Source organism: Manacus vitellinus, unplaced genomic scaffold (genome assembly GCF_001715985.3).
Source record: "Manacus vitellinus isolate BGI_N305 unplaced genomic scaffold, ASM171598v3 scaffold_16_pilon, whole genome shotgun sequence".
NCBI lineage: Eukaryota > Metazoa > Chordata > Aves > Passeriformes > Pipridae > Manacus > Manacus vitellinus.
In genome coordinates, this window is record NW_021939189.1 from 16,496,510 (window position 1) to 16,521,892 (window position 25,383).

The window sequence follows — 25,383 nt, forward strand, 5'->3', positions numbered from 1 at the left end:
GAGTAAAAAAAATGCTTTATGGCACTTTCAAGATGTGTTAAGCTCAGAACTGGAGACTCGTTCTCCTGAGGCCTGGATTATTCTTGGTGATTCCTAATCTTTGCTACGCAAACCGAACGACTGCACTGCTGTGAATGGCACCCACCCCAAAAAGGCTGAGAGCAGAGCCTCAAGAGTACACAAGAGTTGCCATGTGAGCAGGAAAACATGTTTTAGGGATGAAAATTTCTTGGAATGTGCGAGTCCACTGTGTAAATAGTCAGAGCAGAAAACGCTGTCCCACAGCCCGAGGTATCGTTAATATGTTTGGGGAGAGGGTGTTGCGAGCAGCGACGGCTCTCGTGCTCATCGTGGGATCCTGGGAGGAGGGTGCATTTTCTGTTCGGAGACGTGGCAAGCTAACCCCAAACCGGCGTGGTGTGCGTTTTCCAGGGTCCCTGGTGAGAACCTTCACTCCGTTTTACTTCCTGGAGGAGCCGCGGGACGTGCTGGCGGTGCGGGGGGCCGCCGTGGTGATGAACTGCTCGGCCCACTGCGACCCCGCGCCCCGGATCGAGTGGAAGAAGGACGGGACCTTCCTCAACCTGGTGTCGGACGACCGGCGGCAGCTGCTGCCCGACGGCTCCCTGCTGATCAGCTCTGTGGTGCACTCCAAGCACAACAAGCCCGACGAGGGCCATTACCAGTGCGTGGCCACCGTGGACAGCCTGGGCACCATCGTCAGCAGGACGGCCAAGCTCACCGTGGCAGGTAAGGCTCTGCTCTGCAAGTGTGGCTGGAAATGGTGCTCTGCCCTTGGAAAAGAGGAAAGCGCTTTCCAACAAAAGAAATGATGGTTTTATCAGTTATCAGGGAAGGTGGGACTGTGCATCTCATTTCCGAGCTGGAAGTTGGCGTGTTTTGTGTTCCTCAAAGCACCTCAATGAGGGGAGGGGTTTCTCAGGAAATGCTGAGGATCAGGGAAGGAACAAATGGATTAAGGAAAGTATCGAGTGCCTGTAATCAAAATGAATATTTACCACAGCTTAGAAGGGTGGAAAAAGCAGGGTTTTGCTTTCTTTATGTATAAACAACCTTAAAATAACTTCTTCTACTTACATGTTTTCTCTGCTCTCTGTTGTAAAACATTTGGGAAGCTCCTCATGGCAGGTGTGCAATCCTGACAGGACTGGGAGACAGGTAGGGAAAGGCCTGAAGACAGATAAAGGAGGGCTGGGGTTGTGTTTTTCTGTTCCTTGAGCGTCAGCTGTGAACAAGGAAGTTTGAAAAGTAACAACCAACCAAATGCTTCAAGTTTTCCATTAAAAAGGCCAAGTCATAACCTCAGCCTTGGTGTTTGGAGTAACCTTTAGACTTGACTGGTGACAGCTTTTATTTAGGAGGTAGAAAGCAGTAAAGGAGTGAAGTTTGCACATAAAAGTAAAGATTATGGCTATGGAAAGTGCCTATTTTCAGTCATTTGCTTATATCTCAGGACTTGGGAGTGTCAGACTGTGTGTGCCTTGTAAACAGCATAACTTGCAATTCCTGAGTAAGAGTGAGACTTCAAATCCAACCAAAAAGAAAAGGTAAATAAAGGGCTGTAACTAAGAAAAAGCCTATGAAGCAGTTCTCCTTTGTTTCTCTAATGATGTTTGCCAGCCTTTTTCAAACAGTTTTTTTTTTTGTTTTGCTTAATAAATGTCTCAAGGTAATGAATTTTTCCTGACTGGGGCTCTGGCATCTCCCAGAGCTGCTGCTTCCCATCGTTTATATTCTGGTGTTGTTTCCATTACCGTGGCTTGTAACGTTGTTGGGAAACATCAGCAGCGTCAGAAACAAAAGAAATGGGGTTTTTATACCTTGAAGGAGTGACTTGGAGAGTCTCTAAATGAGGAATATGTTTCTGAGCTTCTTGGCAATGAGGACAATAAAAGCAGTTCTCACACACTTCTCTCAGCAATTCCCACCTCCCTGCATGGCTGCTGTCGGGATTAATTCTGCTGCTTTCCACATGAGCTCCTTCAGCCTCCTGCCTCTGTCATCAGCCTGCTCTGTGTGATCATTAGGTGAGGTTAATGGGGTTAAAAATGAAGGTAAAGCCAAAATGCCTTCCGAATCTCCAGTTCCATTTCGCGGTGTCCACGGAGAAGGTGCTGTTTTAATTGGACATTTCTAAAATGATGGAATCTTTGAGAGCCTTTTAGTCCTTGGGAAAAAAAAAACCCACAACAAACAACACGGCAGTTGTGGTGAGTTTTGTTTTCAAAAAAATCTTTGCTAGAAAACACAACAAATACAGTGTAACCCAAGGCAATATGGATCTTCACCATAACAGAACAAGTTGCCCCTTTGACTCCCGTTGGCCTGACAGCTGCGTTATGAGATTATCGATCAGTTCCCTGCAATAAAAACTGTACTTCCCTTGTCCAGGACTAGAGGAAATGCTTGTGACACGTGTTCTGTATTGCCTTATGCCATCCTGTCCATCAGAAACCTGCCCCAGAGCATCCTCTGGCTGCACTCCGCAACCTCCTGCTGCTGCTCCAAAAGCTTGGTCAGATGTGGGGTGTGAAGGGTGTGAAGGGTGTGAAATCCTATTTACCAACCCGGCCAAGTGCCAAGAGCTGTGCCAGACTACCCTGAGTTCAGTCCTGTACTTGGGGGAAGAAGGGTGGTTTGGTTGCTGAAGGCTTTGGACTAAGTGATGGAATATTTAAATTCTGGTTTAATTGTTTTGGTTTTCTGGTCCTCATTTGAATCCCTCAGTTTTAACAGTGGTTTTTAATATTCCTTCCCGCCCTCTTGGTTTTAATTGGAAGCTCTGGGCTGTGGTGAGTGTGGGGATAGTTCTCATAGTAAGATCTCTCCTTGGCCTCAGAATTCCAGTGGGAGGGAGGTAATTCCCCTCTTAATGGAGCAGTGGTATCTTGGGTTCCTGTGCTGTGTGTGTGTGTGGTGCTGCACCTCATCCCTTTAAAAGGGAATAGTGTGAAACGTGGGTTGCATGTTTGAACAGCTTCTTACTCATTAAATAACTTCACTGCCTGAAAAGGACAGTTCTGGTGAGTCACTTGGGCCAGGGCAAGGGAAATCCAGTAAAAATATGTTGTGTTTCATCAGAGAAATGAAGGGATACAGGGTTGGAGTGTTTAGGCTCAGAACTGCACTGTTTTCCCCAGGAGCCAGTGGATGGTGCTGAGCAATTCCTGAGTCCTGCAGGAAGGGCTGACAGGTGCTACACTGAGATAAGCTCCTCAGATTATTGAAAGGGCTTTCTGTATATCCTAACCTGATGGATCTAAAAGGTTTGGATGTTGGAAACTGCAGCTGTAGGGTGACTGATGGTGCAGGGGCTGTGAGGTGACAGAGGGGCTCAGGGACCCACTGTGGGAAAAACAAGCCCAAACACAAGTGGAGTGCTCAGGCAGGGGCTGAAGGAGTTGTTACAGACAGACTGTCTTGGGTTCTTACCCAGTGTCTGCTTTTGGCAGTGCTGTGGAGGTGTGTGGGCAGGGAAGGGATGGTGGCAGGTCACCAATGTGCTTTTTAAGAACCTTTTCTGTGCATGATAATCCATGAGAAGCCTTCACCCTTTGGGTTTTTGGAGGGGTGAGAAATCAGAGTTTCTGTGGCAGCTGAGACTCCTAAAGAAACTGATCTTTGCCTTCTTTAGATTTAAAAAACAAGTCAGAGATACGATAAAATACCACATTGTGAAAGAACACTGGAATTCAGCACTTGAATTAGTCTGTATCTTGGATTTGTGTGCTACTGCTCCTCAGTTGTGAGGTGTTTGCTGTTCTACCAGACTTCCAGGAGTAAATCTTTGATTTTTAGGAGCTGCAAACAGCAGGAAATGTGTTAGCTTTCTTTAATGATCAGCAGTTTCAGGACACATCTCTCTCTTTCCCACTAAGTGTGGGCTTCCCCAGTTTGGCTCCTGCCAGCAAATGAAGGATGAGGTTGTCATCACCTGTTTCTTAGGGCAGGGGAGGGAGGGAGGTGTGATGGTCAGACAGTCCCTATAATGAGCAGGATTTCCTCATTGTTGCAATGGGTTCAAACTAGGGAAAGTCAAAGAAATTGCCTAATTTATGTAAAGCCACAGCCCTTTAATCAGTGCCTTGGTACAGTGTGTTTTCTTAATTGGCTTTTGAAATGCAAATCTGTCTTTGATACTTAAGTGCCAGTTAGATCCTAAGAAGGGTGAAGGGTTGGGATAGCTCTTGCAAAACATGGATTAAAAATGCATTTACAAAGTTTTGGGCAATTGTGACTGTAATTCATCTTGGAAAGAATAAATTTATGTGTATTTTAATAAAAAGTACAATGATATGAGCTGAAAAACATTCCCAAGATGATTTTCCCCAGTCACTATTTACTATGGTTTGGTTGAAGCTTTCCTAAAGCTTTTATTGAGAGAACAGATACACAAGGATCTGGAAGTTTGGAAGCATTACTGGGACACTGAGTTTGTTCATACGGATTTTTTGGCTCTATATATCCATTTAACTGTTCACTAAATTATTTGTTTTACCTCTTGTCATCTTTTTCCCCCAAATCAGTCCAGCTGGTTTTCTTCCTCTTCTTCCACTTGTCTTTGCATTTGATAATTCTTGGCTTTGAGCTTTAAGTGCCACTTGCTGAATTGTGACAAGGCAGCTGTCCCTGCCTTGGTACTGACTTCAGGTGTGTCCAAGTTTAATTCTGAAAGCCCTTGGGGATAACTTAGGACTTTTTTTCTCCTACCTCAGCCAAGTAATCTCCTTTCTCAATTAAATGTTAATAAAAACGTTATTTTCCAAACCTTAATTTTGTAATTCCTCTTAGAAAAAATACAGGTAAATCACCTCTGTTACGAGATGCTCCTGCCACGTAGTGTCAGACTCTAAAATGGGTCATTGGAAACCTCCAGAGTGTGTTTGTGTGTGAACTCCAGTCTCCAAAGGTCAGCACAGACCCTGCAGGGATGAGGGTCCAGCCCCTGAGCTGGGCTTGGCCAGTGGGATTTTGATGCATCAGCTCTAGGGAATGAGCTTCACCTGAGAAATTACTCTGGTTTTTAGCTGGTTGCCTTGCCTTTCCAAGGTTTATTTGCATGTGTCCAGCTTTGGGCTTCCAAATTGCTGACTAGAAGAGCTGGGAGGAGTTAACTGAGCCAGAGCCAGGAGATGCAGGTGCCTCATCCTGCTGTTATTGCAGCTCATTACACCATCTCCAGAAGATCTGCAGGTTTGCCCTTTTCTCAGTGGGCCAATAAAGAATTTCTCTCCACTAAATTGAATTAGAATATTGCTTTTTATAATGTGCCTAGATGCTGTAAATGAGGAGGGCAGGTAGAGATAAATAATTCATATCCATTACAGAGTGGATACTGCCTGTCTTTGGATGACAAGCAGCAGGTAAAGCTGTGGCCAAGAGGTGATTATCCAGGACATTCCCTGAGCACAGCTGGTGGGAGAGAGAGCAGGATCTGGATGGACCTGAGCTTGCAGAGCACAGGGTCACAGATGGGTTGTGGTTGCCAAACTTTGAATGGTCACAACTGAACAGTGTTTTATTTCTTCCTGGGCTCTGTGTGTGTCTGTGCCCTCCCTGAAGGGTGAGACAAACAGTCCCAGCTCCTCGGAGATGTGATTAGGTGGGAAATAACAGCACATTTTTACCCAATATTGCACATTTCCTGTAAGAGCGAGGGGAAAAGATATGCTCTTGATCAGATCTTCATGAATAAAGAACATTCTGTACCTTGGAATTGGAAAAACCTAAGAGCAGAGATACTTTAGAGGAGGGTACTTAAGAGCACTTAACCAGTAAGTGACACGGGTGATAAATTTTCCTTGCACAAATACATTTTTTTGTGGAAAAAAGCATCTGCATTTTCCCTCAATTGGCTCAGATCAAAATGCATTTCTTCATGACAGGTAAATGGGAAAGCTGGTTTTAACACAGCTGCAGTTTGTACAGGTTCTGTCAGCTGTTACTGAAAGTGTGAGAGTTTAGACATTTAAGATAATAAATGTTCTACCTTATGTGTCATTTTCAATTCTTACAATCCACATTTGTCCAGTTCAAGTAGGGAAAAAAGAATATCTCTGTGAACCTTTGGACTGGTCTGTGTTAGTGCTTGGACTGAAGGCAAAGGTTCGGGTTCAGAACTTACGATTTTCAGTCCCAGGTTAGAAAAATGCATTAGTAGGCTTTGTCATTTACTTACCCTTTTCTTGAGTAGTAACTGTGGGAGGTGAGAACCAAAGTGATTGAGGTCATTGGTGATACTGAGCCTTCACTTCCTGGCTGTGCAGCCTGGGAAGGTTTGCCTGTGAGAGGCTTCTGGTGGATCAGCTGTGTCCTTTGCTCTTCTGTTTCAACAAAACTCAAAGAAACAGCAAAACAAAACAATGTTGATGTTTTACTCTGCTCTGGAAGGACTCCTGGACCCCTCCCGTGGTGTTGGAGGCTCAGGGTGCAGTGTTTCTGTCAGAATTTGGATGAATTCAGTTCTTTTTATGGGGTATGGCAGGACAGGATTCGAGATTTGTGTGTGGCCGAAATAACTCTTGAAAAGTGAATTGGAAGAAATGTAACAAACTAAATCTGTTTCCTGCATGATCTGAAAGTGTTGGAGGGATCAGCAGGGCATCTGGACTCTGGAGAGGAAGAGTGTTGCTCTGATCCAGGGTCTCTTGCCCCTTGGGCAGCAGTTGGTCCATCTCCTGTATATCTGTGGTGTGCACGCCAGGAATTGCTTCATGTGGTTCCTCGAGCCTGGTTTCAAGTCCTTGTCTCTCCAGTCAATTTATCCTTGTTTTTAGAGTGCTGTGTTCTCTCCACCAGCCCCTGAGAGCAGCACATGGAGCTCTGATTTAGTTCAGAGCCTCCTGCCCCATCCGAAGCCTCCGCCTGTGGGATTGTCCGGGGTGGAACGTATCGCTGGGATGGTGGGGGACAGCCCCCAGCAGGGGAGTGGGACCTGCTTGTTTGGAAACTCCTCATTGATGTCTAATGACCAAGTTACAGCTGAGGTGGAGAGACTCTTAATTTCCCAGTTGAATGATATTAAATCTAGTTTCTATTGAAAAATGCAGGTTTTCTTAAGCGTTTGTATTTAAAGTTTATGCCACCTGATATCAAACAAAATCAAACAACCTATTCTGACTAATACTATCCCTGTCCCTAATTCTGTGGGTCAGTGAGCCAGTTAAAGCTCATTTGTGCTCGGTGGAGGGTGACAAATCCTCTGCTGAAGCTGCAGGACAGGGGGCACAGGGAGATCTGTAGCACTCGTGCCTGAGCTTTCTGCTTTATTTATGATGTAACAGTACTGCTCAGAGAAAAGCAAACTAATAGGTGCTTTCTAGAATGAAATTCAAATTCAGTGCAATGCAAGTCTTGTAATGAGCAGAGAGAGGATCCTGTGTGCATTTGATCAACAGAATTGTCTTTGTGATGACTTACAGTAATGCAAACTTACTGTAAATCACAAGAAGTGGAAGCTCTTTGCAGTGTACACTTAGATCTTGACCTTTGCTTTGGAAAATATGGAAGGCAATGGAGTTAATCTGTGGAGAACATGAATTCTGTGGAAGGAGCTTTGGTGCCAAATCTCTGCTGTCCCCTGGGCTGACTCTGGATGGTGAGACACGAGAACAAAGTGAGACCATGTCGATGGTGCAGCAACACCCCGAACAGGAAACTTGGCTGAACTTTCCTCCTGTGTTAATATTTTCACTCAAATCCGTATTTTCCCTTATTTATCTCTCCATGTCAGCACCAGCAATCCCTTTTGGGATTCTGTTTGACAGGTTTGTGCAGAGATTGCTCCCGAAATCCCAGCCTGTCAGGCAGGTGGTGGTTACATCTGCAGCCTGTGTTCTTCGCTCCCTGCCTGTCCCAGCACGGGATCCAGCAACATATTTCAGCTTTATTGAGTGTCACAGTGAAGAGTCTTTATGCTGACATTGTTCAGGCTTTTGATGGACTGAATATGGTGTTTGAAAATGATAACAACCTGTAGTGTCACCCCCTCCCAAGTGAAAGGGGACACAGAAGCAGGGAGGGTAAGAAGGATCGAGGCAGAAGTGTGTCTATGATTAATTCTTTATCTTTCCATAATTAAAATTCAAAAGGAAGTCTTGAATAATTGAATAATTGTTTAAGGTCATTAAAATAATTTTCACAGAGGGAAATTATTGTTAATAAGGAAAAAATTAAGTTATGAAACTTGTGGTTGAATTCATGAGGTTAGTTCTCAGTAACATCTTTAAAAGCATCGAATGTGTGTCACCATTCACATAAATATACGAGAAATAAAGATGTTAAAAATTATTAAACCCCCTACAGCCCCTGTCCACTTGCATCTATAACCCCCTATTTCAGGGGGAATATGGGGAAATGTCTCTAGATAATTTCCAGGTTTCTGGAAAGGTGTTGTCTTCCTTCTCCAACAGCTTCTGAGGTCAGTCCTGGCTTAAAACACAGTCAACTCTGCTCTTTAACTGAACAGATTAAAATGAAGCAAAGAAAGGCTTCAATATGGAGAAAGCTTTAAAAAAACTCCCTGATGGGATGAGCTCCCCTGCCAGCAGCTGATTCCAGCGGCAGTGTGACAGTCCCACCTGAGCTACTCCCCTCTGGATCCCTCCTCTGAGCCGCAGTCTTGTCGGATGATTTGCTCCTTCTACGCCTTTTAGCGCTCCTCCTTTATTCTGCCACACACCCCTGTTGTCTTCAGACATCTGTGTCAGCTGCATGTTTGTGTCTGTAGAAGTTCTTTCTGCTTTGTGTTCCCGTCTCCTGTCCCGTCAGCCTTCGAGCACTTGATTTTTGCGGGGTTTCGTTGCTGTTCACGCGCTCCGAGTATTTCTCAGAGAAATTGTTGAGGTTATTTCCTGTCTCTAAATGCCTGTTGTCAGGTACCAGCTGTCTTTGTCACTGTCTATAGAGTTGCCTGCAAAAGTTTTTCAGATCTTTCCTTTCTTCCAGTTCCTTGATAAATTTATCCTGACAGTCCTCTCTGTGCATTAATCTTCTTTGAATGGCTTGTTCACATGAGCTTCCGTAATTGATAGCCTCGCCTGGGTCTAAAATTATTTAACCTGTCAAGCTCTTTTCTTTCACCACAACACTTGGATCTTATTCTTCTTTTGTTATGGCTCTCGATTTTGTTTTAAAAAGAGTAATTGTGAGCCTGTAGGGTTTTTATTTTTAGGCAGTCTATTGATGAAGACCTGAAGTTCCTTAAATGATGAGGCAATCTGTGTGCCTTATCTCCAGGGCTTCTCCTGAAATCCCACAGGGTTTCTTCATTGGCCTCACTATTAGAATGATCTTCAGCAGTAGCAAATAAATGACTCCATAGTTTGCATGCCCTCAGTTCATTTCTCGTGGCATTAGGATTTCTTCGTGTGTTTCTCAGAGTCTGTGGAGTTCAAATTCATTGTGGGCACTGCAGCTTTTCCTGCTGCTGTTGGAGCTTTTCTGTTTGGCCCCTTTAACTGCAAGTCCTGTCTCCACTTTCAGTGGTACTGTTTCCCCTACTCTCTTGGCAGAGCTGTTTTTTCTGTGCTCCTGCACCATTCCTTGCAGCACTTCTTGAGCCTGACCATGTGCCATGACTGACATCCCCCTGTTACTTTTCTTGTAATTGTGGTTGTCATCAGTGACCTCTGTTCTTGAAAATCTTCCTTCAGTCATTTTTCTTGCTCCCATTTCATTCCTGGAAGAATTTAGTGATCTCTTCTGGATATCACCTGGATAGAACTGGCATTTGATTGTTTTGCCAGGCAGAACGTCAGGATGTTCTGATGTGTCTTCCTAGTCCAAACACCTTTTAAAGTTTTTGAATGTATGGTAGATATTGAGAAGGAATCCTTCCCTGTGAGGGTGGGGAGGCCCTGGCACAGGTTGCCCAGAGAAGCTGTGGCTGGCCCCATCCCTGGAAGTGTCCAAGGCCAGGATGGATGGGGCTTGGAGCAACCTGGGATAGGGGAAGATGTCCCTGCCCATGGCAGGGGGTGGAATGGGCTAGCTTTTAAGGTCCCTCCCAACACAAACTATTCATTGTGTGATTCTGTCTTAGTCTTGCTTTTAGTTTGTGGCTCTGTGGCAGAGCTCAGACCCAAGTCTGAGAGGGGCTGATCCGAACCTCACATTCTTGTAATCCAACCCGGTGCTCCAGGGCATGGTCAATTTTGCTCCAAGTTTCCCTGTTAGAAACTTGTTTTGACACGTTTAATTCTGCTCCTCTTTGCACAGTATTCTGTGCAGTGTTTTGTTGTATCTCTCCACAGTTTTCTGTGCAGCTTCTCTAGATCATCATGTCGTTGGATAATTGAGCTGGGAAGGGACTTGGGGAGATGTGGAGTTCAGGTGCTGGTTCAAAGCAGCTCTGAGGTCCCACCAGGTCACTCTGTGCATTATTGTACATGTGTAGGTACATATGTCTGTGTGTCTCACTGATGTGTCCTCTCCCTTTTGCTCTCCCTAATTCTGGCCAAGGGATACCTTTATAAACCAGTGTGTGCCGTGGTGTTCATGCTGCCAGGGCTGTGTGTAACAGGGTCAGGATTCTGCTCTTGTACTGAAATTTCTCATTCGTGCTGTGTGTTCCACATACCTCCTGCTTTTGTTTAGCCAACAAGGACTTTGGGTAGGTTTTCTTCTCTCCACGTTATAATCCATGTAAGAATACTCTTGCCCTCTGTCTCCTGCCTGGATTTTAAGAGCCATCTCCTGCCCAGAGCTCTCCTGCCTGGATTTTGGGCCAGGTTTTGTTCTCTCCTGTCTGGATTGCCTAAGCAAGGGGGGAGAATGGTGTGCTAGTTGGTGTTTGTGGAAAGGACTGGAAGCATCTGGTCTCACCCTAATTCAGGTAGTGCTGGACTTGTGCTCTCCAGGAGTGTTTTGTAATTACAAAGTCTGATCCATTTGCTGCTGAGATTCATGAAATATGTCCTATTAACAGAGTGTATTTTAAGCCGTTTCACACCTCTGCCACTCCAGCAAATGATGCTGAATAATGCTGGGGAGAAGGAGCTGTGATAATTTAATGAAGTGTCCACAGATGGCTGGACTTATTAATTTTTTAACAGGGTTGGGGTGAGAAGCTGATGCACTAACAAAATATGCAGCATCTTTGTGATCCGCCGCGTTGCTGAGGGATAACAGATGTTGGAGCCATCCTAACAATAGGGAATCGTGTTTCTGTTCTCTTGTGTGCCTGAAATCTTCACACTTCCCCAGAGGCTGTTTGGATAAGGGACTAATAGCTCTGGATTTGTCATGAGCTCAAATTTGCTTAGGCAGACAGGGATGGGGAGAAATTAAAGTGTCTTAAAATTGGGAGCGGTTTGTGGGATCACTGACAGACCAGTTTAACTTGGAGGGTGGGAGTGCTGGGAGATGGGCTGCTGGAGTTAGTTCAGACTTGGGTGAATGATGAGAAAAGTGTGAGAGTAATGTTGGACATCAGAGGATTTTCACAGCTGGGGTACAGGAGGAAAGGAGTTTGGAAAACCTGTCGGCTGCTCCCGTGCTTTGCTTTTTCCATATTGCATTAGAAATTACCAGGGGAGTGACAGGGAAAACATTTGTTGAGCACATCGAGATGTCACAAAAAAGGCCTGAAACCAGCCTTGGGAAGCAGTTAATTGCACAAACATGTAATGGGTGTGTGTTTAGAGCTGTTTAATGCTTATACAAAGTGTTCTCTTAAATTCCAGTCTATGCAGGGGCAGTAGAAGAGACTCACATGATGAAAAACCTTGTGACCACGTAGGAAAGGTCCACAGAGAGGAGGGGATTCCTCTGCAGCTTTTTGTTCCTTAAGGACGAGGAACCTGTGCTCTTTTTCTTATTTCTCTTTAGCAGTGTTGGTTTGGCAGGACTGATCCCAAAAGGTTGGTAGGATTCTCAAGGGGTTTAAATGTGTGTGTGGCAGCAGCATCCATGTTAAATCAAATGAAGCATTTCTAGTGGCTGCTGATGGGATTTAGAGGGAAGGCAGGACTCTGAACTTGGTTACAGCACTCTTGTGAGTTATTTAGTAGTTGTTGATTATGGAAGGTTTTCTTCTTTCAGTCTCCTTGGAAGTGATTGGCACTGGCCACAGTCACAGAGGCTGCTGGGCTGGATTGGCATCAGGGCAGTGAATTCCTCCACTTGTGCAAACTGCAGGAGATGAAATACTGGCTCCATTGACGGCAGCAGACGACAGCCAGAATTTTAACCATCTGTGTTTTCCAGGAGCATGGGAATTATTGCTCTTCTAGGCACATCTTTTTCAGAAATGGAGACAATGGGCCACAAATCTCAGTAAGGCTTAGACTGGGAATGCTGATTGAATGCACCACATTTGCATTAATAGATTGTTCATTCACATTCCTGCCATAGCTCTGGGCTTTGATGAGAGGAGGGGAGAGACAAAAGGAAAGGAGAAAATAGGGACAGAGTTGGCTTCCCCCCTCCCTCCCATTTGCATTGTCCTGGCAGAAAGTGTGGAGTCTGTGATGCATCTCATTCCCTTGTGTGCTGTGAGAGTCACACTGTTGCTTATGTGTTCTCCTGTCTGTGTTTAGAGAACATTCCAAAAGGAAAATCATCCCTCCTAAATTGAGTTTATTAACCTGTGTTCTGCTGGGTCAGTAGTATTTTCCTTTGGTGTCCTGAAATCGATACATAATGTATGTGAGCTGACACAGAATGATTAACGTGTGTACAAACACCAAAAATTGTCTTTAATATCAGAACCCCAAAGTGTCATTTATCATTGCATTCATTTGCCAAAAGATGGGATGATGCCTTCAACTGATTGCCCTGCAATGTGTGGGTGAGGAGTGGGGGCTGCTCCCTCATTAGGAGTGTACCTTCCATCCCTGGAAATGTCCAAGGCTAGTTGGATGGATTGTGGATCAACCTGGGATAGTGGAAGGTGTCCCTGTTCATGGCAAGGGGTGGGACTGGATGAGCTTTAAGGTCCCTCCCAACCCAAACCATTCTGGGATTCTGTCATTACATCTTCTTGCTTAATCTTGTTGGTTGAAGTGTTTGGGAAATAGAAACTATTGAGAAAAAAGGCACCAACTTTTTAAAAAGTTATTTTTTACAATAGTTTTGAATGTGTTTCTAGTGTAAATCGAAAGACTGAATTGGCTTACGTGGTAATGCAGTCAAAAAAGATTATAGGAAGTTATGGAAATTCAGACTTAGAAGCTGTTAATTGATATTTGAAGAGGAAAAGAGCAGGTCTGTAATGGCAAGGTCCTGGACTGGGAGAGGGAAGAGTATTTTCTGGTTGTGTTCTGCTGCAGGAGGTGTGCCTGCACTCTGGCACACGCTCTGGGACCTGCTCCTGTATTTATAAACAGGTCTCTGAATTAATAGTAATTAAGGCCTGTATTTGGAGTGCCTTTTGTAATCCATCATTATTGTTTTGTGGTTGTGTGTTGGCTAAAGCAAAGACTCCTCCTCCACAGTGGAGGCTTTTAAGCAGTGCAAATTGCCAATAATTGTAGAATAAGAGAAAATTACTCTTTAGGACAAAATTATAGCCTAGTTTAAAATGTATATTTTAAAAACACACAGGACTATGATGAAATAAAGGTTTTAGTGGCGTTTAGGATGACCTGGAAAATGAACTGTAATTTCATTGCTGGTGAGTAATGAAACCATCTTAAATACAGCTTATTCAGCCTCAATGGAGCACCTGCACACAACAGAATGCACAAAGCCTGTCTTGTCCAGGAAGTGAATAGTACTTGTGAGGAGGTTAAATTAAGGCATATTTGAGCTTGATGTTAAAAAATTGCAGGGCTTTAATCCCCCAGGAACATCCTCACCTGTGCTTTTAGTTGCCAGTGAGGTCATTGTACAAGTGGTGGTTTGTGGAGCAAAGAAGGGAGGTGAAAACAGAGCTCAGGGGCTCCCCTGGCAAAAGGAGGAGATCCAGGACCCCCTTCCAGGCTGGGCAAGGAATTGCCTTAATGTGCAGGTGTCTTAATAAAGGAGAATATTGAGATAGGTAAGAATTGGAGGTAATTATGACTTTTAATGGGTTCTATCAAAAAGGAGATTTCCTGAAAGATGCCTCAGAGACCAGGGTTTAGAAGACCCTGCTTAACGGCCTGATCAGCCATGGAGCTGTAAAACAACGTATTTACCTGCAAAATGAGCAAGTGTGGCACGTGCAGGAGACACTGGTACTGTTGCTGTGGCCTCGAGGCTCTCACAGGAGGAGTTAAATAATGCTCCAGGGGTGGAACTTCTTAGCACAGTGTGCAAAGTCAGGCAGGTCCAGGGATATCCTTGGGATTGTGCTGGGTTGGGACAGAGGGATGGAGGATTTAAGGGAAAAGAAGGTGAGTTGGTGGGTTCTGGGATTAATTGTAACCTGACGGTGTGCAGAGAGCCACTGAGATGGCTCAGTGATTTGGGAAGGTGTTTTCAGTTTTGTAATATTTCCATGGATGTTTGTTCTCAATGTGTCGTTCTGCCAGTGGGGCATGGTGGGACAGGAGGGGGCATGGAAGCAAAAGAGGTTCTGACTGGATTTAGGAGGAAGTTCTGCACTGTGAGGGCACTCATGTGGTAGAACAGGTTGTCCAAGAGCTGTGCAGTCTCCATCCATGGGGATATTTGGGGTCTGACTGGACAACTCCCTGAGTAACCCTCTGACCTTGTAGCTGACTCTGCTGTGGCTGGGCCCCTTCCTGCCCAGGTTATCCTGCCATTCTGTGCCTTTAAAGGTGCACAGGACGTTGGGGAATGAGGGCAAGGAACTGAAGATTGTAGCTTCATTAAGCAGGAGGAAAGTTGAAAGAAAGAAGTTGTGATTTTTATGCCTATGAATACCTTAGAGGGAGGAAGTAATGGATAAATATCAAAGATGCAAAATAATTAATACCAAAACAAGGTCAAGATCAAAGGACCAGAAGTTGGTTTGAAATACAGTGGGAGGGGAAACTAGAAACAGAAAGTTTTTCAGAGGAATGAAGCTGTGGAAGGAGCCTCCAGGTATTATTCTGAGAGGGGAGAAAGTTTGTAACAGTTGGAGATGAGCCTGTGCAAGTAAAGAAGTTTTTCATTGAAGTGAGCAAAACCTGACCATGTGACATCAGATGCTGCTTCTCCAAAGATTTCTGCAGAAACTGGAGAGCAAAGATCGGATGCTTAAAAAGAAATCACAGAAACCCTGAGGGATTTTTGGAAAGCAAATAAGGATCCAAGCTGGAAATTACAGAAAGTACCGTTTAACTTAAGAAGTACATGTGTTAGATACTTTATTAGGCAATCAAAGGTAGTGAATATGGACAGGGAGGACTAGAGGAGATGGAGTTTTGGCACCAGGGTGTCACTGATAAGCAGCACATGGTGACAGATTGTAGTAGGAAGCTCAAGAATTGGAGAGAGGATGGAAAATCCATCCCTTTTCTGCCCCATTGCACTGAAGAGCCACTCAGTGTTTTTGGTCCGTGGGTGTTTTGCATCCTTCAACATCCAGTTGAAGCCTCTGATCCCAGGGATTGTTTGTTAACCCTTTTTGAAGGAAGAAGGAATCACGAAGCACCGAATGCCTCTGACTTGTTCCTCTGTTCACTCCCGTGCAGGCCTGCCCAGGTTCACGAGCCAGCCGGAGCCCACGGCGGTGCCCCGGGGCGGCAGTGCCGTGCTGAGCTGCGACGCCAACGCCGACCTGGCCCCGTTCGTGCGGTGGGAGCAGGACCGGCAGCCGGTGCCGCTGGACCAGCGGGTGCTGCAGTTGCCCAGCGGGGCCCTGGTGATCAGCAACGCCTCCGACAGCGACCGGGGGCTGTACCGCTGCCTCCTGGAGGGCTCTGCCGGCCCCAAGTACAGCGACGAGGCCGAGCTCACAGTCCTGCCAGGTACCCGCGGGCGTGCTGGGACACGGGGCTCCTTCTGCCTCTGCGGGCTCTGAGCTCTCTGCAGGGGTTGGGGAAGGGCTGGAGACTCTCCTGTGCCTTCTTGCCACACTGAAATGTTCAGCTTTTAAGGGATTTCAGGGATAGATTGTTTTCTAAAGTCCCTGTTTTCAGGAGTCCTGCACTTACTTCCACTGTGACATGATGCAAAGGGGGAATCTGCTGTTTCTTTGAGTATAAACATGTGGGGATTTCTGAGTTTCTCAGGTTGAATCCCGTGTTTCAACTCCTGCTGAATTTTCCCAAAGAAATTGGTGCTTAGTCCCTCACTCTCGGGATGCTTCAGCTGAGGGGCTTTTAATTGTCCCAATATTCAGGAAATTCCGATTGTGTTAACAATGGGCCCTTTTAGGAATTCTCCAACTCCCCAAAGGAAGATGACTTTATTTTGGAAGGTTTAGCAATGCCTGTTGTGCTGAAATGTTGAGATATTTTTATAAGAACAGAAGTCCAGCGCTGATGTCAAGTGTTGGTACCCTGAGTGTGTTCTGTTCCCAGTGACTTGCACAGAGCTGTGTCACCAGCTGCTCCAACACAAAGGTTTGAAAAGTCACTACTAGTAGGGCAGGAATGTGCATTGTGCATTCCCAAACTGGGGATGTAGGGGCTGTGTTTTGTATGGGGTTTCCTAATTGTTTCCAAAGCTGTCTCCTCTGAATTCATCTTCATGTTGGAATTCTGATTCAGTTGTTCCTGCCTGGAGAACTGCTGGAGGAGTTGCTGAATTTCCATCCTGGAGGCCTCCAGGGTTAGGCTGGGCGATGTCATGGTTGGCCTGACCTGGTGTGGGCAGCAGGTGGTGGCACCTTCAGGGATCCCTTCCAATGAACAGTTCTGTTGCTTGTGACTGTGGCACTTTTCTACCTAAAAGGCTGAAATTTCTGTAGAATACCCCAGTTTTCCAACTGCAGCTCTCTTTTGAAATCAGGGTGTTTGCCAGGTTTGGAAATGAATCATGGTTGAAGTAGGAATTTGAGGCCTTTCCAAAGCAAAGCCCTTTCTCCTTCAACTAAGGATACAGGTTTTGAAGAACAGCACTTTGGGAAAAGGTACTTAATTGAATTATTGTAGTTTAGATTGCCTTTGTGTTTCTGCAGCCCTTCAAGTGCTTAAGACTTCTCTGATTTTTGGCAATTGGAGATTACTTGATAAACTTCCATATTGCATTGATCTTTTGGATTCTTTTGGCTCTAGATATGGTTTACTTGCTTTTTTAATGCTTTGCTGAAGATGATTAAATAGAATTCTGTTAGGGAATACAAATGATGCTGTTTCTTTGCTTGGTCATGAATCTGAATGTATCAATAGTGAAGTTTTGTGAAATCCCTCCCAGCAGGCTTTTTTTAAAAAGTGGGATTAAGCTGTTGAAGAGAAAGCTCCCTTAATCTTGATTGGCCCCATAATTGATTGTTTGGTCTGAGATGTATTTGAAAGAAGGATTTGAATTAATCTGTTCTTTATTCAGTTTATTCCCTTTTTAAATTGTTATCTGATATGTGCCTGACAGTGACCCCACTGCTCTGCTTCCCAGTCTTTGAAATACACACAACACACACTTGGATTTACATCCATGGACGATGTTCTGCTTCTTAAATGTTCTACTTTTTCTTATACCAGGCTGTCACTGAGCAGGAGGGTACATTTCTGAGCTCTACTGGTTAATAGCAGGTACTTTCAAACATAGGAATACAAGGGGAAAAAAAACCCACTTGATTTTTGGATGCAGTTTGCACTCACCTGGGAGCTGAAGTCCGTTCTGGGAGCCCAGAGCAATGATGGGCTGTGTCTGTGGTGAACGGTCCCAGCTCCTCTCCTCCTGTAAGGATTGGTGTATCCCTGTTCCTGGAGCAGGCAGAGCAGTTCCTGCTCACAGGGAATGTGGGCAATGATTCCTGTGTGGGCCCCAAACAGATGGTGAGATCCAGGACTGCTCAAAGCTTGTCTGCCCCTGCCTTGGATGGCTCTGAGACGGGATTTCCACCCGTTCTGTTCCTCAGATCCCTGGCAGCCTCCTCAGGCTGTACCTTGGAGCACGTGTGTGCCCTGAGCTCGGGGCTGTGAACATTCCTGTGCTATTTTTAGTATTTTGAGCTGAAGAACAGCAAAACAACAACTCTCAGAAATGCCTGCGAGTATCACATCGGGCCCGAGTGAGACACAGCCACGTCTGAGTGTGATGAGACACAGAAGGTGCTTCAGAGAGCAGAAGCAGAGGAGGTGCAGAAGAGTCTGCCCTATTTAGGTGGCCAAAAATAATTTGAGGGCTTGTCTAGTTCTGGAGCTTTGCTGTCATCACACCTTCAAACACACATCTGAGTACTGAGTGCAGCAGTTAGTGCAGTGTGAGCAGTGGGAGTAACTAACTCAGCCCAAAGCTGTACCTTGTGGGTACAGCTCGTTTGCTCTGGTTCAGGGTAGACACAGAGGGTACAAACTGTAGTAACACACTGAGGAAATGTGCACTTGGCTTGTGCTTGTTCTTAAGGTGGAGGGAAAAAAGAAACAAATCCCTCTCCATCCCAACTCAGTGCAAAACTAATTCAGAGGATTCCCGCTTTCATAAGGATGGAAAACTGGTGGGATGTAAAGCTTGTGTTACTTGTGTGCACATTAGCTGGTTGTTTTATTCCACTTAGGATGACTTTCTGCTGCAGTAATTTCATTTTCCAGCATGTAAAAGCACTTCCTCAGTAGCTCCCTGATGGAGCCAGGGGATCTCCCAAGGCTGGCTGGACAAACCCAGACCTGAACCTTTCTTCACTAAATCTCTGCCCGCTGGTGCAAGTTCCAGTTTCAGGGCTGTAGCTTTGAGCTGAAACAGTTTCCCAGGGAGTTGGAAGAGTGAGAATCCCAAAGGTGGGGATGTCTGGAAGAAATGGTAACAAGGCTGGGAGAGGCTCCAGCAGAGACTGTGGGTGGGGTGGTGATGGGATCCTGGGGAGATGCAGGACAGGAATGGGAGGTTTCATTTGTGGTTTTCTTTGGCTCCTTGTGTTTTGGTGGGGGCTTTTATTGGTGTTCTGTCGTGTCCAACACCTTTGCAGAGCCCGAGGAGCCGCAGCCCCTGACGTTCCTGAGGCAGCCGTCGGCCCTGTCCAGGCTGAGCGGGCAGAGCGCCCTGTTCCCCTGCGTCGCCACGGGATTCCCAACTCCCTCCATCAGGTGGACAAGAAATGAGGAAGAGCTCCTCACAGAAGGGTGAGTGGTGGCTGACATCCTTACCTTTATCTCACAGCAGAGTAGGGGTTTGGATTAGTGCCCACCTTCCTTTGTACTGAATTTTAAACCAGAGGGGAAGAAGCTGGTTCCCAAGTGCTGGAGGGCTGTGCTGGGACAAGGGATGTAGTTCAGGAGATTTGTGGAACAGTCTCACAGTACTTTTTTTTTGCAGCCATCTGAAACCAAGAAATCTTACTTAAAGCAGGAAGGTTATTAAGAATGTATTACCTTTAGGTTGCCACTGGAATAAAAGAAGCAATTAAGGGAATAAGGACTCTGCAGGAAAACAAAGACAACTTTGTGTTGGTGTATTATGTGTGTGAAGCCCTGCACTGACTTTCTGCAGTGAAAATGTCCATTATGTGTCAAAATGTTCCACGGGAGTTTAAGGATAAATGTTTAAAGCACAATTACATGATTTCTCATGAAAATAGAGTATTAAAATGTTAGACATGATTAAAAAAACAGTGTGGACTTTCAGAAATGCATCCAGTGAAAACACATTGTCATTGCTGGTGTATTCACTCAAAATAATGTGGTGGAAAATCTATATGAAAAAAGCAGAACAAATCTTATCAAGACCATTTTTGTGCCTCTAATGAACGTACTTACCAGAACCAGGAGATTACAACCAGGCACTTGAATGTTCTCCGTGTCCCCCAAAGCCAGCGGGGAGATTAACGGAGCCCCAGGTTAATCGTGGAACAAGGAGAGGGAAATTGTGGCGTGGCTGCCGCAGAAAGCAGCCAGAGCAGGGCACGAGTCTCTGCAGCAGCAGTGATATAATATATCTCTTTTTTTGGCAACTCTTAAATTAAAAAGGTCCCGGGGCTCGTAATTTGAGCTGTCGTGGCTGGGGGGAGCCCTGGGGTGACCAACAGCTCAGTGCCCTGAGAGCTGGTGCCGTGTCAGGCTGATGGCCCAGGATTTAGAGCCTTTCTCGTCATAAATGTAAGAAATCACTTGCCTTTGGAGGCTGCTGCAGGCTCCTCAGAGCTGCACAGCCCAGTGGGATGAAATGTCAGGATAAACGTGCCTGGTAAGAGCTTAATTTGTTTTCCTTGTGTGTAAAGTGGTGTCGTGTCACACCTTTATGAATTTTTGCTGCCCCCCACCCCATCCTGCTCTGGGTTTATGGCATGTTCAGTGCACAGGGAGGTTAAAGCTCACCTACCAGAGAGCTCTCCTTTTATTTTCTCCTGGGTTTTGGAAATACAGAGCCCAGATTTTCCAACCCTCACCTGAGTACAGTGCTGGAATTCCCTTAAGAGCTCTTCTGTGAGGTTGCCTGTGATGACTCCTGAGGGCTGCACAGGGATTTTCAATTCTCAGAATTCAGAGTGAGAAATTGTTTTGGAGGGCTGAGGCATAACATGACTAAATATACTTGATCTTTATGTGCACACAATTTGAACCAGGTCTGACCTGATTTTCCAGAATATTAAGTGTTTTTTAGTATTATGGCCCTTTGTTACAAGAACAGGTTCCAGTTGACTTTTTAATTCTTTTTTCTTCTTGCAACACTAAGCTTTTTTTTTTTTCTTTGTCAGTGAAATGTGTGCTCACCACAGACTTTACTTTTAAGGTGGATAAAGGAGGGAATTTCATCTTTTTCCCCTCTGTAGGAATAAGATTCCTTCATTGTTCCCTAAAGTGTGCCAAAGCTCCTAAGTCTGACACTGGTGACTGTGGCTTAACAGGAAGAGATTCAACCAGCAGAAAACAAAGAGTTCTTAAACTCCATTTACCCCAACAGCCATTGTATTATTTGTTTGAATAGAATAACTGGAAAATCTCCAGAATTAAGATTCTTTGTTGGAGCAAAGCCTGCAGTTACTGCTGCTAAATAGCTACCTTAGCTTGTTATGCATGGTCTGTTAATGTAATTACAAATTAAATCACATTTAATTTGTACTGAAATCCTCTTTTGTGATAAAAGTACGAGTTTTCTTAGCATGGCTTTTCTGTAGCCAAAGTAAAAACTGATCCTTTTTATCTGGGCAGGTTTTAATGTACCTTCTCTCTGGGAAAAGCTCTGAAATGATGGGTTTTGTTTAGACATACACCCAGACCAGACATTAACATACATATATGTAGGTATATACATATATATTGACACATGTCTCTATGTAGGAAACAAAATTTGGATGTTTTGGGCAGGTATGTCCCTAATTTTGACCCCTCGTGAAATGATTTAACACACAACCTTGTTTTGACTTTTGTCCTAACTGTGGTAATTAATCTAAAGGAGAATTAAATGTTTACCTTTCAGGCTGCATTGCTAAGGAGAATATGGGTAGGAGCTTGCATTTCTGGGAAAAACAGATTATTTTTAAGGTTTGAGAGTGGTGGGGCTTTGGAATTAACTACGTGTTATAAGACCTGAAAAGAAGGGAAGGTGATTAAATGTGATGAATTATTTGTTGAAGACTGCAATAAGATTTATGTTAATGGATAAATGTGAGTAAACTTGAATGATGACAGTCTTGGCAGTTGTTCTGACAGCCAGCCTGTAATGCAATATATTGTGAAATTAGTTTGCTGTGATAAAATATTTCCCAAATTAATTAGAGTGGAAGAGAAGGAAGCTTTGAGTGCTGGGTGAGAAACTGAAGTGAACACAGTGCTCAGAGTTTTCATTGTAGTAAAGCTCTTAGAACTTCAAGGAGTCCATTCAGAACTTGCTGACTTGAAGATTTTAAAGAAATGTAATTGCTGGACCACTGACTTTTTGGCTCTTCATAAAGAAGTCCATCAAAGAGTGTGAATGACCCGAGTTTCACCTGGGACCTGGGGAAGTTCTGGTTCCTCAGAGCTGAAGAGCAAGGGAGTGTTGGGAGGAAGGGTCTCAGTGCTCCCCCCAGCCCTGTGCCCTGCTCAAGGTGTTGCTGTTTTGGGCTGCTCCTCTGAGACCTCCCTTGCTGTGTGCACAATTCCAGAGAGAAAATAGCACAGGGTGGAAAATCAGACCCAATAACAGGCACTGGGAAGGTGCTGGACTTGTGCTGACAGCCTTCCACGGAACTGGCTCACCAGTCCAGCTGGTAACCTTGATAGATTGGAATTTTCTCAAAACTCCATTGATTGTAAGGAAAGGAAAAGGCCAAACCCTGTTCCAGGTTGAGATTTAGCTCCAAATTCGAGCTTCAGAATCTGAAGGAAGCCCCTGGACTCGTGTCTAACCCCTGGCAGGGAGTGCTGGGCTCGTGGGTCTGTAATGCTGGTACCTCAGTGGAGCCCTCCCCGTTATCCATGTGGTTCAGCAGTGGGAATATCCATCCTGCTTTTCCAGCTGGATTTCCTCCATAAACTCGGAATGAGCAATATCTCTGCCAGGGATGTAGAGAATGCTGAGTGAGGTGGAAGGAAGGGACAGGGAGATCTCTGTTTCTTGCCAAAATAGGAATTCATGTAAATATTGGAATAAATCTTGGGTCCTTTATGCAGAACTTCCTGAAGTGAGATCTGCTGTAGTGTCAGTATTATCTGACACACAGGGCTGGGATGGAAATGGTCTCTACTGGTTAGAGTTTTTCAGACTTGAGCCAGCTTTGAGCCTTCCTTAAAAATTTTAGAAAAGCCCTTTCATAAAATTTAAATTTTGTTTAAATATCTGGTCTGGGCAAGGATCCTGCTGTGGGAGGGTCTGTTCTTCAGCAAAGGTAGAGTCACTTCGTGCTTTTGACAATTCTGAACTTGGAAAGTGAAGTTTCAGGTGGCTGCCAGGGGGGGGTTTCAGAGCTTGGGACACAGGCAAGAGTCTGAAAAGTTTGGAAGAGGATCTACTTTGAAAACTTGCCCATGTGTGGATCAGGATGTGCTCCACCATCTCTGTGGTGTACCTTGATTTATACTGGGACACTTCTGTGGGGGGAAAGTACAAATGCAGGTGCCACAAATTCTTTAAAAAGCTGCAGCAGGTGAGAGGGTGCACCCAAAATTAAACCATTGGAAGGGCTGGAGCTGTAACACTTTAACAAGGCTGTTGAAGTGGAGCAAACTCTGCAGTGGGTTGGGGCTCTTCAGTTCAGCAGAGCTTCATGTCATTGTAAAAACCCTGCAGCAAATGGGGTTGTGCAGGTGATAATTCCCCACAGCGAGGAGGTGGCACAGCTGAGGTCTCGTGTGCCACGTTCATTTTATGCTGCTGCTGCCTCTACTTGTGTGATCACATCCATATTCCAGGTTTTTTCTTCCTCAGTGCTTCCCAGGAATGTGTGATATTTTAATTATTACACAATTACTGTTTGCAGGGCTCTCAGAGTGATTGGGACGAAGTGAATTACACTCGCCCAGCTCAGGAAAGGTTAAACATAGCAGAGTAATTATGGAGATTTTTCTGGTAGTAGATTCCACAAAATAATCTAATTTACTGTCTAATTTTATCTGCTGTACTTTACCAAGACAGCAAATAGATTATAAGATGTTTTGGGAATAGTAATTTAAAAGAGGGGGGGAAAAAGCCCAAACCTGAGGGTATAACTGGCAGTTTGACTACAGTAAATTAATAAAGACTCACTGTATTTTGTGATAATGAAACACAAAAAGCCTGTGAGTGAGGCATCCAGAGCAGCTCAGTAATTGTGTATTAGGGGTATGTGAGTGAGGGATGTATGGAATGCATGTGAAAGGCTGGAATTTGATTTTCCTCTTCCCTGACATATGAATGATCAATCTTTGTTGTTTTTAATGACACTTCAAATTATGTTATCACTTTTATATTAGGCTGATTCTTTGTCTCCAGTGCCTGAAATCTGATTTCTTCACTCTTTTGTGGAAATGCTTCATTGTCCTTACAAAATTAAGATGTTTTTACTTTATTGCAAAGGCAGTTTTCATTTAAGCCCAGGATTTTTCCACAGCTAATGCACACACAGGGAATCACTGAGGAGTTTGTTTTCTCCCATTGAATTTGTAATGGATCATGTGTTGGTAGATTGGGCTCAACTCTGGGTTTTCTTGAGGAAAATAATCCCAGAGAGCATAAACATGGCACACCATAGTGATGGCTGAGCACTGTATAACCCTGTTCCTTGCCAAAAGGAGAATCCATGGAAACACCACTGGGTCACAGGTGGTTTGTGAGATCCCCTCTGACAAACTTTTGTTACCTAAGTGGCAACACCACTAATTTTTAATAGTTATAGCAATGTCTTAACTACTGGTTCATAACCACAGCAGTCTGGTGCCTCACCATGGAGATGTTACTTTTCCAGAGGCTGGCAGTGGGAGAAGGAGCAGCCTAAGGCCCAGGTAGCTTTGGGATGGGTAACAGTGGTGGATATCCTGAAAAAGGCACTGATATCCTCAGAATCCTGTTATCCATGAGGTTATTCCAATAGCCTTTTACCATTCCTTTGGGACTTGACAGGCTCAGCTCCCTCCCTGCCTGTGTCCCGGCTGTCCCTGGCACATCCAGCACATGTCCCTGTTGGCTTCAGTCCTCCCAGGTTTCAGCCCAGCCCTCAGCACCTTCTTTGCTACTCACATTAATTCGCCAAAACTGACAAACAAATAATCAAAGCAGGTGTTTTCCATGATAAAAGAAGGTAGAAAACTTCCTGTGTGGATGTGTCAAGGCCCAGGTTTGTCTCACTCCTGTGTTTTTCTTTAGGCCTGGTTTTAGTGCAGCCTCACTCTGTCTGTTCCCACACACAGAAGCCTCAGTGACATTCTCAGCATCTGGGAAGCTCTTCATATGTTTTTTAAACTCATATCTTCACTCAAATTCTCTGCACTTCTTCCAAACCAACCCTTTTGTGGTCCTTCTGTTACTCATGAGAATGGGATGGCTTTCCTTATGGAATACCTGGATAGGGACATCTCTGGATGCTTTTAAGTCTGGCTCCTCTCACTTAATTCCAGTAATGGTTTTGTTTGCTCTGCTTTTAAATGCATTGAATCAGGCATTTGATCAGCAGTTATGGAAGTATCATAAATCAATATTTATGTGGTAATTAGTGAGATGAGCCAAAATCTTTGTGTCCCAACAATTTCCTTTTCCAAGCAGGTGAGGATTGGTCCTACCAACATAATTCTAGGAATTTCAACAAGGTTGGTTTTTGCACACTGGCCACTCTCTGTAGGGACCAAAATTAATTGTGGTAATGTATTTTTAGTTCCTATTTTGGCAGAATTCAATCCCTTCCTGCCCACAAGCTGTGGCTCAAGGATGCCAGGCAGGAGGCCCCAAGTAGGCTCTTCCAACTGGAATTAAGAAAGGTTCTGGGTCAGCATCCAGGCA

At 44.7% G+C, this 25,383-nt stretch overlaps 1 protein-coding gene across 1 annotated transcript in view; it reads left to right on the forward strand.

The window, feature by feature from the left end:
* The first annotated feature begins 302 nt into the window (after positions 1-302).
* Positions 303-25,383, forward strand: part of NEO1 (neogenin 1) — a 114,124-nt gene continuing 89,043 nt past the window's right edge. Inside the window, exons 1-3 of the mRNA XM_025894859.2 lie at positions 303-750; positions 15,588-15,863; positions 18,965-19,118. Of these exons, the coding sequence (XP_025750644.2) occupies positions 303-750; positions 15,588-15,863; positions 18,965-19,118 (878 nt within the window). The remainder of the gene's footprint in view (positions 751-15,587; positions 15,864-18,964; positions 19,119-25,383) is intronic.